The sequence below is a fragment of the Archocentrus centrarchus genome, chromosome 24, assembly GCF_007364275.1.
Source record: "Archocentrus centrarchus isolate MPI-CPG fArcCen1 chromosome 24, fArcCen1, whole genome shotgun sequence".
Taxonomy (NCBI): domain Eukaryota; kingdom Metazoa; phylum Chordata; class Actinopteri; order Cichliformes; family Cichlidae; genus Archocentrus; species Archocentrus centrarchus.
The window spans coordinates 18,078,975-18,094,709 of NC_044369.1; the positions used below are offsets into that span (position 1 = coordinate 18,078,975).

Here is a 15,735-nt window from a genome sequence, read left to right on the forward strand (position 1 = left end):
GAAAGCGACTGCTGAGAACAAGTCAGCGCGTCAGTCGAGTACGTGCTCAGCGCTTTTCACCAAGGCCGTCAGCAGACTTTAAGCATGATTCGGCGGTCCAGAAGCAGGTAAGAGAAAGAGACCAACAATTCGGGAACTTTTAAAACTTTCTTTCTCGGCCCCTTTCCCACGGTCTCCTCTCTTAAAGAAGCGCAATTATTCTTGTATTTTCTTTTAAGCCATTATTTCAGTTTGGATACGGCGTGAGGCTGAGAGTGAAGAGCGCATCTTCTTGTCGTAGCGTGTGTGTGTGTGTGTTCACTAAGTTTTAAGCTGGTTTTATGGTCTGTTGTGTATTTGTGAGCCGTTTAGTTTTCTAAACAGTGACGCCTGCGGAGCGGTCTGAGCGGTCTCGCTCGCGCCAATGACAGGTGCTGGTCATCGCAGCGCTGACAGGATTCTCTGCGCTCTGCTGACGCGCTCTGCCATGCAGCATGTTTAACTTGCGGACAGGATCCTGTACACTAGTTCTTCTGGCACAGTTTTCAGCTCTTTCGGTTAAACTTGCACACGCTACAGCCCGGCTGTTTTTCGCTGCATCTTCGAGAGCGGAGAGCGCTCACTGTTATTTTGGAAACGTGCGCTTTAACAGGGGCTTCCACGCGTACTTGTTCCGGGGAGAGGCAACGCTGTTTTCTATTAACCTGGTTTTGATACAGACACAGATGGACTCTTAATGAATCTTCTTCCACTCTGATCGGCTTTTTTTTTGGGGGGGGGGGGGGGGGGGGGATCTGGCTGGCATATCCTTTCCACCACAAAACAAAAAAACAAAACAAAAAATAAAATAAAGGGAAAAAAAATCCATTTACCTCCATTTACAAGCGTGTTGAGTTTTATCATTCCGTGTTTCACGGCAGGTTTTAAGTTTACTCTCATGATAATTAGAAGAAACCGAGACAATTATCACCGTTAAAATGTTTCGCGAAGAGTTGATTGAGCTTGATTAGTTATTCTTGTTATCAGGGCAGAGCGTTGTAATCACCCTCTATTGTTTGCCTGCTTTTCATTAACGGCACGTTTCATTTGCTCTGAAATGCATGCAGGTTGTTAGATTGGAGAGAAATTGCTGTTTTCTCGCCTCCGCCACAGTAGTCACGCGTTTGGGCAAAAGGAAAATAGGGAAGATAAAGCCGTGTAAATATCGTTCTGCACGCGCGCGCGCACACACGATGGGGTTCCTCTTCACCTGTTGCACTGTATGACAGCAAAACTATCTACCTGGCCTTTCTACCTGTCCCGCATTCTTATTGGTTAACTAACTACATGGCATCAGCATGCGAACTGTGTGTGTTTGTGTGTGTTTCCGCGCGTGCGTGCGTGCATGCATGGCTGTGCTGTACAATGCCCCGTGCAGGTTTGAACACGCCAGGGTCACAAAATTATGATCGCATGTGCCAATCCAGGTCTCTGTGGAAACTAAAAACACTGGAACCTGTTCGTCCCCCCCCTTTCTCTCTCTCTCCCTCTCTCCCTCTCTCTCTCTCTCTCCCTCTCTCTCTCTCTCTCTCTCCCTCTCTCTCTCTCACTGCCTCTCTCTCTCACACCCCCCTGTGGGTGTCTTGGCTAAAAGCCTGCAGCCAAACCTTCAAGAATGACTGGTTTGCTGTCTGTGTTGAAGTTAAAAGAGAGGGCTGAGTTTTTTTTTTTTTCATGCACTTTATAAAGAGATTAATAGGGAGTAGTTTAGAACAAGTCATGCACTTATTGTCCTATTATTCCCCTTTCTATTATGCTACACTCTTCCTTTTCACACAGACTCCACCTCATTTTAAAATGTTGCTTTCTCTCATTCTCTGTGTGTGTATTTGTGTGTCTGCAGTCTTTACAGCAGTGAGGATGATGAGGAGGAGACCGAGATGTATGAACACGATTATGATGGATCACTGCCCAAGGCAGGGAAACGCCAGCTTGGCAAGACACGCTGGACACGAGAAGAGGTACACACACGCACACCAACACCTGTCAAAACAATTCAGAACCTGCTGTTCAACACTAAATATGTACTGTAACACTGTTCACATGTTAAATCAAAGGCTGAGATGTTTATGGCAGTGGCATATTAAATGTAAAACAATAATGTACTCTTTTTTTTCAGGATGAGAAGTTAAAGAAACTTGTTGAACATCACGGCGCAGAAGACTGGAAAGTCATTGCAAACTTATTATCGGTAAGTAGCAGGCATGAGCCCCTGATTTGTCTGCACGCAACTTCCCATTGTGCGAGGATGATCACAAACTGTGTGTTTTGTTTTGTTTTTTCTCTCTGTGACATTTAGAACCGTACAGATGTCCAGTGCCAACACAGGTGGCAGAAGGTTCTCAACCCAGAACTCATTAAAGGGCCGTGGACCAAAGAGGAGGACCAGAGGGTACGAACACACTGTACTATTATAGTTCCCCCAGAATATGTGAATATCAATGGAAGATTAACTTGCTTGTAGAGTTTGTAATTTGTTTTTGCACAGTGCCGTGGGCTGTGTTATAACAATATAATAGACACTTATCAGCGAGCCATCAGTGGTGACCTTTTCTCACTTACCGTGAGATTCATAGATTAACTGGATCCCACTGAGATTAAAAACAATTTCTTTGTGTTCCTGTGTTTAAAGCAACTTCTCTGTAGCAACCCCTGAACTGCTCTTGCACATTTTTACTCGCTGTTACACAACATATAAAATGTTTAGTCTCCTCCAACCTGTCAGGTAGTTATTGGCCTAATTCAAAGGAGTTATATTTCCACCCAGATGTCGCTGTAATGATTAGCAGAGCAGCTAACGTTCCAATGGAAACTCCCTCACTGCTCACCAGCAGGTGTTCTCAATAGCCTATACTAGTGGAAAGATCAAGAAAGTGAGAGAAGGAGGAAGGAAAAGAGAGGCATTCAGTTTAAGTTTCTGAGATTTTTCTGTATAATCAAATTTTTTTTTTTATTTCTTTTCTCCTTCCTTCATATTGCTGTACCACTCTACTTCTCCCTCCACTCCCTGTTATTACTCCTTCCTTCCTCTTTCCCCATGCCCTTCTACTACCATTCACTTCTCTTCATTTTCAACACTCTTCCCCCTCCTCTGTTGCCTTTCCTCTTTCTCTCCCCTCACAACCTTAAAATCCCCAGGTGATTGAGCTGGTCCAGAAGTATGGAGCCAAACGCTGGTCAGTGATCGCCAAGCACCTGAAAGGGCGAATTGGCAAGCAGTGCCGCGAGCGCTGGCACAACCATCTGAACCCAGAGGTTAAGAAGACCTCCTGGACGGAGGAGGAGGACAGAATAATCTACCAGGCGCATGAGAAGCTGGGCAATCGCTGGGCAGAAATCGCTAAGCTACTCCCTGGCAGGTGAGGCAAAGAATGGAGAAGAGGTAGAAAAAGAGAAGCTAGATGAATCACTGAAACCTTGTTGGTCAGCTGCGCAATGTTGTGGTTAAGAGACTGAAATAGAGGGGAGGACACCAAGGGAATGATGCCAATAAAGTGAACATGAGAGAAAATGGAGGTGTGGGCACAGAAAGCAACAGTGGAAAGAAAGGTTAAAAGGCAAAGTCAGGACAGGGTCATGTTTATAGTGAAAATGTTGGGGAGTAAAATGACGGGAGAAAAGAAAAGAGGGATATATTTGTGATTATTGTAATTGCTTTGCACAGATAACCTTATCAATGGTGCGCATTGTTAAGCGTGCGTGAGAGTGTGCGCCTGTATTGATAAGGCTGGCATGCGCGGCAAACCTAACCTTTAAGTTAACTTGTGTTACTCACGGCTTGCAGGACTGACAACGCTATAAAGAACCACTGGAACTCCACCATGAGGAGAAAGGTGGAGCAGGAAGGCTATCTCCAGAACTCGTCCAAGAACAGCAGCCCCTCCCTCCCCACCAGCCGCACCTATGTGAAGACCAACAACCAGATCATGTGCTTCCCCCCACAGTCGCCCAGTCACACGCAGCTACCTTCCTTGCAGCCTCTCAGTTATGCATACTTGCCCGACGCGCGCAGAGTAAGTGGCTTTAAATTGAAATTTGTGCAGGTCTCCCACGAGAGCTGCATTTATTAATGTCTGCTTCTCTCTCTAACAGGCGCACTCCACCCTCTCATTCAATATGAACATACTCAACATTCCCCAAGTTCAGGTAAGAATAACAACCCAGAGTAATGCTAAAGACAGGGTGATAAACAGGACTGAACTGGCACTTATGCGTTTCTTCTGCTTTCTCTTTTTCTCAGAGACACTATAACGAGGAGGACCCTGAGAAGGAGAAGAGGGTAAAAGAGATTGAAATGCTGCTCATGTCAACAGAAAATGAACTGAGGGGCCAGCCGTCACTACCGGTGAGTCACATGTGTGGGTCTGCGTATGGATTCGGGAGAGTGAAAACGGCACAATTTATGTGTTTTGACCCTGGCTTTTAAGGACAGTGGTTGGATGCGTGTTTTTGTGTGCATGAGGAGGAGGAAACATCTGGGTGGTCTGTTTCTGCAAAAGTGATGAAATAGGATCTTATCACCATTTCTTTGGGTTTGCATGACCCCTTGTGCAATTCTCTACTCAACACTTCTTCTGTCAGCCTTCACATTAAAGTTCCCCTTCTCATTTGCTCTTTTTTGAATGTTTATTGCTCTTCTCATATCATCGGCCTTCCATTTCCAGAGCTTTACCTTCTTTACGCTCACTCTTCTCTGTTCTCATGTTTTCAGATGATTACTCTTAGGCAGTCATTCCCAACCTTTAACTCTTTCTTTCTTTCTTTCTTTCTTTCTTTTTTTTTTAACCACAGATTTATTCGCTCTATCAAAACTGGACCAACCAGAGCTCCATGTCCAACAGCTCAGGTGGTGCTGCTATCTCTTTACCTCATCACCAGGCAGCCACCCCAGAACTGCCTCTCGACCAGAGCGGCCCACCTGAGGACAGCCCCCCCACAACACCCGTCGAAGGCATTAATGGCAACAACAGTAACAACAACAACAACAACAATAACAACAACAGTCCCCACAGCAGTCCGACGTTCTCAAGTCCAATGCCAGGGCTCATGGAATCTGTGATTGACTCGGTAAGTATCTGCTCTACAATTTCAAAAAAGTGGGTCTTTAGATTGTGTCGAGCTATGTTGTATTTTTATTTGTGTCTGGCATGATCAGCTGTAGCCAGTTGAAGAAGATGGCTGCAAAATTAGGAACGTAGATTTTACACAACAGCGGGCCTTGACCCAGAAATTTCCACCCTTTTCCCAGAACTTTTCCTCAGTGTGTGAGGCCGTTACCAGTGGGTTCTTGGAAAGGAGCGCTCTTAAAAGAGACCGGGCTTTCCCCAATCAGGGCTCAGCATCTGCTAAAGAAGCACTGGCTGGTTTTATCTCAAATCCCAACCCATGTGAAATCAGAAATCTATTCACCCTCACAGGTAGCTAACATAACTTAGTCTGAGAGCTTATGCAGTCACCAGCCTGCTGCCTGAAGATATTAGTTACCACTCAAAACAAGCGTTTCTCCTCCTATAACTAGTGTCACTCCTCCTTTCCATTTCTGTATTCTTAGCTTAGTGTGCTCACATGATCTGCCAGGTTGTCACAGGCTGGTCAGAATTCTTTAATTTGATGTTTTTCCTTTTTATTTCACAGTTTCTCAGCCAGCCAGTGAGCCCAGAACACTCTGACAACAACTGCTTGCCTTTTAACTCAGCAGTGCCTGCAAACCTCCTAAATGAGAGCGAATTGTAAGTAGCTTTATCTCTCAGCACTTTTATAATGCAGATGTGTTATATGAGCCTTTCTAAACAGCTGCCTCTTTTTTTCTCCTCAGGCTTATGACTCCTAATATGTGTGAGTCAATTCTAGAGTCCACCCCACGTACACCCACACCTTTGAGATCAACCTCGACCCATCAGGAGATCAAGTATGGGTCTGTTAAGCTAATGGTGAGAGAATTAAATTTATATATCTGCAGTGCTTAATTTGGGATGCTAACTGCTGTTGTGCATGCTACAGTGTCCTTGGGACTCACTTGGAGGTTTGTGTCGTTTCCAGAATACTACTTTGGGGCAGCAGATGGTTGGGTCCATCAAGCAGGAGCCGGTGGAAGATGCCATTAAGCAGCCTCCTTTTAAGAAGATAAAACAAGAGGTACTTTCCACTCAATGTGAGCATGTACACATGCAAGAGCAAAGAAAAAAAAGGAACATGATGTGAGACTGACATAAGAAGTGCTAGTTTGTATCTTGAGAAGCAGTAGCAGGGTTAAAAATTAAAATGCAGCCATTTGCATGTTGTGGTAGCAAATGTGTTTTGCTTTGTTTTAGTGACATCGTGCAACACATTTGTCAACAGCTTGAAGAATAACTTGAGTTTCATTTTTGTAACCTAGTTTGTATGACTTGGTTACCCAAAAAAAAAGGGAAAATGTTGAGCTTTAAATGACAGTGTTGTTTTGTGGGTTCTAGGTGGAGTTCCCATGCAAGAGGAGCCACTGCATGCAGTGGGCAGGACAAGAACTTAACAGGCAGCTCTTCTCCCCCAATCGCCCAGCTCAGGAAGTATCAGTAAGTTAACCTTTGACCTTACAATTCTTTCTTTTCTTTCTTTCTTTTTTTTTTAATGCGTGGCCAGCCATGATTATTCACAGGAGCCTTAAACTCTCATAACTCGGACATTACCCTCAGGATCCCTCCTTCTGCTTCTTCTGCTACGCTCCCTTTAGTATTATTATTGTGTAATCGTCATGTTGTTAACCTGTGCTTTTATACATTTTCTTTCAGGAGCTAATTACTAGCTCATTCTTGAATGACGACGGACACAAAATCTACCAGCTCCCTCACAGAAGCCTGAATAACCCACTACAGGTGTGTGTGTGTGTGTGTGTGTGTGTGTGCGCGTGTGCGTGCGTGTGTTAAAATTATAAATCTATAAAATAGCTTTGCATGTTAACCATAAAAACTCATCATCATCTTCCTTTTTTGTCTTTTTTGTTGTTGTTTTTTACAGCAGCAGCAGCTGGGTTCCTGGGATCTGTTGACCTCTGGGAAAACAGAGGAGCACATACTGGCCTCAGAACACAAGTTCTTGAGCGCTTTCCCTTCAAGGACACTGATGATATAGACTGAGATGAATGCTGATCTGAATACATCAACATTTCCTGCACTGGAGTTAAGAAAAAAAAAAAAAGCCCTTAGCTTAAGCATGCCAAGGTGTTTAGCCCTCAGATGAAACAGTGGAAAATGGATGGCGCAACGGATGGCTCGAGCAGATGTTTACTTGTTTACTTCTGGAGCAGAACGCAGAGTTTATGGCATCACTGGGTCTTTTTTTTTTCCGGAACAGACCCCTGGATACAGCATCGCTGGTTACATATTTGCGGTGGTACAGTCATTGGGAGAGGCTTTTGCCACTGATGTTTTTACACTTACACGCGTTGGATTTGTACCAACCAAAGACTTTTTCTTTTTTTGGGGGGGTGGGGGGGTTTGTTTCTTTTGAATTTGCTTTGGTTTCATTGTATTACAAATGGGGAAATGGTAACCATGTATGCCTTTGGCTGTATTATTAATTACACATGTTGATAGTAATATAAAGAACAAGCTCATTAATTTATTGATTTTTTTTTTTGTTTGTTTTTTTGTTTTTTTTTTCAGTATGACTTTGTTGCTGTTGTTTTACAATTGGCTAATGGAGCAGTGTTGTATTTGAGAGTATTTAAGCCCGTTTAGCATTACCCTACATCCAAAGTCATATTGATGATTTTTCTAACTGACTTCTGTATTTCATACATGAAATTTTATTCTGTTTTTGTTTTTTATTTTTTTATTCTTATTTTATTTTTTAAGGGTTTTTTAATGGGTCTACTGAGAATTTCAAGTGTTTGGTCTTTAGTCACCTCATGTGAACACTCCACTGCTGAACAAGGACTGCTCAGTCTGTTGTCGCATCACTATGCAATTATGATTTTTTTTTTATACATTTTTATACGACAGAACGGGGCCGGCCTTTTTAGTATTACCTGACGACCACATTGGCGCCTTTATTTCATATGATTTGAGTTTTCATTTCAGTTTTTTTGATTTATTTCTGGCCTTTACAGTATCCACATTCCACATTCAATGAACAAGCAGTTGTTAGGATTTAGATACAAATATACACAGAGAGAAAGAGTTTATTTATACATTTAAAAGTCCTTAATACATTTATATTTGAAACCTGAGCTTCACCCAGTATGAGAAAGACCAAGCTGCACTTGAATTTTATATTCGCCTTAAAACTGTGAGAGTAGCGAACACTGATATGCTACAGCCAAAATCCCATTTTTAAAAAAAAAAAAACTAAAAACATTTCTTCTGATGGTTTTTACACTGTTTTATAAAGTACACTCGACAAGCATTTTGTGTTCTTCAAGAAGACTGCAGTAGACTGTGTCAAACACTTAGCACACTTTTTGTAAAAACATACCAAGTTTTTATATTTCTATTTCTGACTGCCTACCCAATAAAGTGTGCTGTTTTTATAACATCCTTGTGTTCAGTGTTGTTGTTTTTTATTATTAGTCTTTGACTTTAAGCATACTAAAGTTCATAATGGCAATTCAAACACAGCTACTTGTGGACGATAGTATATGGAAATGACATTTTCATAAATTTGAGCTGTAAAGTGCAAAGTTCAGTACAAATAACCTCCGATGTGTGTGTAAATATCACTCTGAAGCCACACTATTATATCAAGTAATTCCTCTGCTTAAACTGAATCAACTATTTACCCTCTCCAAAGTGTGACCTATCTCTAGTATTCAAATTTCTGTGAGGATTGTAGTATTCAAATACTCCTTGCTCTCGCACACACATAAACTGATACAAAGGTTTGTTGTCATAAAGTTGTGCAGACCATATCATAAAACCTTCTCTCCATCTGCCATTCACCAAGTGAGTGTAGAGTTTATCAGCCAGCAAAGAAAATAAGCAAATGTTCCTAACCGTTTCCTCTTGTCCTGTGGATAATCGGGACCACTCAGGTGCATGTTCCAGAAATACAAAGAAGCTGTTTGTCCTGGGCTGCTTTTGCTTTTTTTTTTTTTTTTTTGCTTTGCATAAAATTGCTATCAACTCCTTTAAACATGGACATATGTGCTATCACAACTGTGGGCAATGTGGAATTTCTTCATTGCTTGTCACTGCTCTCCAAAAAACACACACAAGCGTGAGCTCCATATTTGGTCTCTTGAGGAGACTTTCTTTCCTGTGAGGCCTAGCAAGCCAAGGGCCCCAGACTCAGACCAGGAGCTATATTTACACGCCCTCCCCATCCACGTTTTCACATCCCCCATGCTACCTTCAGCCACCTGCACCCCTACCTCACCCTGATCCACCACACTGCCCTTAAATATAGATTCCCATCTCAAGTCGTAGTCTCGGAGGGATTCATAAACAGAAACAGCAATCATTAAGATGGACATATTTAACAGGAACTGTGATATTTAAGACCGGGAAAACAGAAATAGATTCTTTGTGGGCGACAGCGTGCTCAGTCCAGGTTTAAGTGATGCATATGTTCACAATGTCGCGGTTTTAGCTATTGTGATAATAATGGACTTAAAAGACCTGATGAGGGTTGCTTGAGTTTGAACGACAGGTTTGACAATCCTTGTCAGCAAATGTAGAGTGTGTGGTTTTGTGTGTGTGTGTGTGTTGGGGGGGGGGGGGGGGGGGTGTCTTGTGGAAAGAGGCCAGAGCACGAAGCAGACTTTCACACTGGGAATTTCACCATCTTCTACTAGACCCACCCCACCTACCCTCTAAAAGCCCAAACCCCAAACCCCACAGGATTCACAGACACCTGCTTCCACTGACTGAGAAGGCAGCTGCCTGTGTGTATACTGAAGGGTAGTGGTTTACTGATAAAAACAATATAGAATGAAATGGATAATGCAAGACACAACACACTGTAGCACAGTGGGTCTTAAGCTGATGTTTACTATTTTACTGACACTGCTTCACCTTTCAACAGGTGACTGTAGAAATTCAGACCTCACCGACTACACTGAAAACACTCACGTCATTCATGTTTGTTTATTTCATTAAAAGAATAACTGCAAACCACGTGCAATTGTGACTGTTATCAGAGCAGTGCTATTTATCAGACGAGGTTGTGATAATGCACAACATCATCAAAATACTGGACTGCAATGCGCTTGTGTTGATAGTGAATTTGCCTAGTTTTTTTTTTCATGCTGAGTTCATTTCAGTTCACAGCAGTGTTGACGTCCCCTTACGTGCACACACACACACAAAGAAACAGGATTATATGGGTTTTAAATCATGTAAAATAGCAGAAGAGCTTCTTTTGTAAAAATGCAAAAGGGCCTTATACACTGTTAAAGAGCAAAACAAGGTAGAATTCAGAACAGAAGAGAAGGCAAAGCTGCTGTTTTACATTAATTTAAGCTCACAAAGGCTCTTATTGACTTATTGATTATGTGTGTCACAGGGGCAAAAACTGCTATCATAATGTTTCTACCTATTTCTGTTCATGTTATCGTTTTGTCAAGTCAAGAGAGATTTCTAGTTACAGTTATAGCCATTTTCCGTTGATTATTTTTTATTGGGTTATTTTAAAGCCATACATTTTATAATTATAATAATGGTATTATGATTTTCACCTGTCACACAGTCACACTCTTACATTTTTATGAGGCATTTAGCTCTAAAAGTCAAAGCAGAAGTTTACTCTCGCTGCTAGTTTTTTTTTTTTATTCCATCCTCCTTTCCCTTTTCAAATCAAACATGTCTGTCGCAAGCAGATTGGCTCATAAATTCGGTTTGTGTGTCACAATAGATTTATAGCAGGATGTTGCAGAAATGGCGGGCTCCTGAACAAGCGCGTGCATACTCACAAAAACACACACATGCCACGGGTTCACATGCTGGCCAGCGTGCTCTGGGTCTGCATAGATTACTCTAGCCTGATTTCCTCATTCCCTGTTGCTGTTGTGGTCGGAGATATTCGGGCAAGAGGAGCCGCTCCCTGCTGGCAGTGGTCAGGTAGAAGGGCAGGGCTGGGCTGGCTGAGCCTGATAACCACCGTCTCCATCCATGGTACAGAGAACAGGAGAAAAAGGCGAGAAGAAGGCAAGTGATGAAAAGGCAGGGAGGGAGAGAAAGAGAAAGAGAAAACAAGGGAGCTCCATGAAGTTGAGACGTCGGTCCTCTGAACTCATTGTTGAAGTTTCACACAACATCTCAATTAATGCCTGGAACAGAAGCAGCTGAACACAAATTCAGAAATTCTCTTAAATAGAATTTTTGAAACCTGTGCGTAAAATGTCAGACAGTATTTTGTGAAAAAGGCATGCTTTAAACCTGCCGTCCTCCTAATGGTCGGAGGTGGGTGTTCTTCTGGTTGCTAAAAGAAGTCTGATTACATGGAGGTCTACAGGAAAATGACTCTGCTTCTGACTTGATTTATGACCTCGATAGACACTTGAGTTTATAGTCTGAGTTGCCAAGTTTTACATCCCATTTGATACAACATGATGTTCAATTTGTAAATTCCTGTTCCATTTATGGCATCATAAATGATAAAGTGAGGTATGAATGTTGACCCTTTTGCTGTTTTTTTAAATTATTTTTTTAAACCTGAAGATGCAACAGCCAAAATTCTCAGTTTGAGGTTTCAAAATGGGACTCCCATTGATTCATGGAGCCCAGTTTCTTTATTTATTACATTTGCAATGCACATTAATTTCAAAATGATATGTTAAATTAAAAAAAAGAAAACTCTGTCCATTCGAACTTTAATCAGTCACCAAGGAGAGCCACTTGGATTAGCTGGTTCAAAGGTTAAGGAGAATGCCTCAAAATACCTCCTTTATCATAAAATGTAGCAGCCAGAGTTACATGTCTTGATTGGTTCATCTAAAATAGTGATAAAGTATATGAGGACACACAGATAGGCTAATTTAACCAGTCTGTGACCTGGAACCACAAACACATTGCTACTGGTGACATTTAATGGTATAGTCACCACGTCACTTAAGTAGTTGATAATCCTAAAAATAATAAAACAAAATGATAAAATGATTACCATGGGTATGTATATGAAAGGACGCATGTGCAGGGTTTATCTGGTATCCATACAGAATAGTTGTTCTTTACAGTTATCCGTTTGCAGATAGAGCTATAGGTGCAGGACCCCTGCCCAAAACGTCCACATTTGGCTGCCACGTGAGGACCATAACACACGGGCAGGATGCTTGTTGATATGAGCACACGCAAGCGCACATGCGTGCATATGTTCAGACGCAACCAGAACACACAGATTGAGCAGATAGTTGCTGCCATGTGGAAAGAGAGACTGAGGGTGAAGAGATAGCCGGGTACAAGAGTGAGAGATGGGGAGTGCTGCTGAGGTGATTAGACTTGTCTGCAAGTTGCTGTCTTCCCAGATTTGGCTGTCATTCGTTAGGCCGTTTGTTTGTTGTTGTTGTTTTTTTCAGGACCAAAAAAATATATAGATCAATGTGCCTGCTGAAGATAGCCAAAAACAATAACTGTAAACATTTCAGAAAGTGGGTCAGCACTTCTAAAGTAGTGCCAACAAGGTCAAAGAGCAAAACAAAGACGTTAGGCCATTTGATAAAAGACCGAAAGAGCCGAGCTGATAAAAAATAAAGGGCAGCAGATAGTGGGATAGTTTATTTACTTAAACGATGAAACTACAGGCTCATCAGACAAATATAAAGCTTCACTTAAGGATTCACTACGTCATCAAATAATGGATTTAATTTGTTTAATTAATCACTCAAAAATTTGGTCTAAAAATGATGAGAAATATGAAACAGTCCCCAAAACAAAGTCAGTGGCTGTTTCAACTATAATATATTACATTTTTCATTATTTTATTCAAACAACATCAGCCCAATCAATTACCAGTGAAGGTAACTTTTTATTTAACCCACTTTAGGTATATTTTATTACATGCAGGTGTGTAAGTGTAATTTTACCGTCAAAGAACATGAAATTCTGAATGAACAGAAGAGAAACAATGCTCCATAAACAATAAATAATACTGAGGTACAGCAGATATTTGAATTTAGCTCCAAATTTGAGTGTTACAAACTGTAATATGTGTTGCTTACTGATCGGTCAGGGATTTATACACATTTATACTCCGTGCTCACGTGTACACCGTGCTCCTGTCCCTCTTTGTTATTTTCATAACAATCCGTCACACTGGCGACGATTGTGATCTTGACTCTTTGTGTCATATGGGGTCTTTATAGGTAACCACATGCACACAAATAGGCACGAACACACTCTCACATGCTGACATCCTTGCAGGCTTCTGGGGCTGGAGTGTGGTCAAATTTCACAGCCTGACAGCAGGTTACTGACTTCCCAGCAACACCCCCAAAAAAACATGCCATACATACACACACGGCAGACACTTCCTCTTAGAGCTCATTTTGTCTACTTTCACACTGGCTCTGTCTAGGTTTTTTTTTTTTTTCATTACACACACACACACACACACACACACACACACACACACACACACACACACACACACACACACACACACACACACACACAAAGTAAGGCAAGACAGAGAAAAATAATACATTGTAGAAAATTGAAAGCATGGATCCAAGAATATGTAGAAATTGCTACATTTGTAGTGCTTTGTGTGTGCGCGCGCTTGTGTGTGTGTGAGTGCTCATGTTTGGAATGGTCTGTTTGGGTTAGGGATTGAGGGAGTTGGGTCCTTGTGTGGCTAACTTTTCGTCTTGACTAAACTTCCACTTTAATACAGTAACAAGTACCCCCCACCCCTTCACCCCACCCGCTTACTCACACAAACACACACACACACGCACACACATTTGCCTGGCACAAAATTACATGTTTTCCCGCCCAGCCTTGGTCCAGCTTCCCCATTCACCTGGGTAAATAGAGCAGAAGGAAGGGCCTTTCAATAGAACCCACTACATAGACCCACACACAAACACACGTGCCCACACCCACTACATTCACTATAGGCCCTCCCCTCCTGCCATCACTTCCCAACACTGCAACTGCCCACAAACACACATTTTAATTTTTCCTTAATCCAACATGTGATAAAACACACACTCTCCTCTCCTCTGTCCGCTCCATTGTTGTCTCTAAGCAATCCTGACAAGTCGATTCACAATGGCACGATCATGCCTGACCGCCCCGATTTAGGACACTTGTCACGGGGGTGCCCCAGCCGTCAGCAAATCTGCCCTACATCCACCCTCCATTCCTCCAAAACACGCTCACACAGCCCCGACAGATACACACCCGACCAGTGGGTGTGGTTCGAAGTAATGGGGTAAAAGTAGTGTGTATGTGTGTATCTGCATGTGTGGGTGTGTGTGTGTGTGTGTGTGTGTGTGTATCTTTCTGTGTGTCTATGTGCCTGTGAGTGTGATAATTGCACCAATGAGATAACAATCCTCAGACCTCAGGGTTGTTTGTGGTCTGCAGTCCAAAACACAGCCAGACTGAAAAGGCAAATGCGCACGCACCCAAACACAAACACATACACATACACACCCACCCACACACACACACACACATTGATAAGCACACACACTTTCTCTTTGTATGTATAACACCTGTTATGAAACAAGCTAGTGAATAGAGTGGTGACTGTCACATTCTGACATCATCTTCAAAGTCAGACAGCTGAAGCAAGCAAATGTTCTGCTGTACACTAGTGTCTTTTTCCCCCTTCTCTTTGTAATTGTGTATGCATGTGTGTGTGATGCAGAGAGGACATATGGGCCAAAAGTGCATGAAGAGGGAAACAACACACACACACAAAAAAAAAAACACAACAGCACAGTTTTAGAGTAAAGCAAGTCAGTGTGAGGTTTAATGAATATGTACAGGAAACAAATAAAAACATAACTTTTCTTTACATACTGGAACAACATAACAATGTATGTATCTATGAAATGACACGATACATGACAGCAAGAGGGTACGTATTGCACAAAAGAAGTGAACTGTGGAGACCTGAGTATTAATTCAACTGCACACGAGGTCTTCCAGTGTATTCCCACAAGGCTCCGGGCTCTGCATTCAAACGCCAACTTGTATATTTGTATTTAGTTTTTATCTTCTTGCGTAATTTAGCAACATTCAAACAGGTCATACTGGAGCAATTAAAAATTATTCTCCTCTATTCTTCTTCTATATACTTTCTAATCCCCTTGGGACTCCAAAGTTGCAGCAACTGCTTCTTTTGAGAACATGGGCCTTAATAGCAGCTCTTTCTAAACCCCATTATTAATTGTTTTTGTCAATGTCAGAAAATGGTACGATTATGAAAACTGAGCCTTCAGTCTTCATGACAGCTGAGTGCATGCTATCCACAGAGGAAGGCCCTAAAATATATTTGAAACTGCTGAAAAAAAAGATAGTGATGCAGAGGTTAGCGCTGTTCTCCCAGCAAGAAGGTTCCTGGTCCCTTTCTTTGTTGATTTTTCTCCTTGTACCTGCATGGGTTTTCTCCAGGTGCTCGGGCTGTCTTCCACAGTCCAAAGACAAGTGTGTAAGGTTAATTAATGATTCTAAATGGGACAGAGGCGTGAACATGTGAGAGCCTTGTTGTCTGTCTCTTGGTGTTTGTCCGTTGTAGGACAGCTGCAGAGGACAGGTGGAATGGGACTCTGTGACAATATGAAGAAAAGTTAGT

General features: G+C 42.1%; 1 protein-coding gene across 1 annotated transcript; it reads left to right on the plus strand.

The window, feature by feature from the left end:
• myb (v-myb avian myeloblastosis viral oncogene homolog) lies at window positions 1-7,448 on the plus strand. Its single transcript, XM_030721758.1, has 15 exons — window positions 1-107; window positions 1,862-1,979; window positions 2,138-2,209; window positions 2,318-2,410; window positions 3,157-3,377; window positions 3,803-4,031; window positions 4,111-4,164; window positions 4,259-4,363; window positions 4,810-5,085; window positions 5,653-5,747; window positions 5,834-5,948; window positions 6,058-6,153; window positions 6,471-6,569; window positions 6,786-6,869; window positions 7,012-7,448. Exons 1-15 carry the CDS (start codon window positions 85-87, stop codon window positions 7,123-7,125), a joined length of 1,794 nt encoding a protein of 597 aa, XP_030577618.1. The 5' UTR covers window positions 1-84; the 3' UTR covers window positions 7,126-7,448.
• The last annotated feature ends 8,287 nt before the right edge of the window (window positions 7,449-15,735 follow it).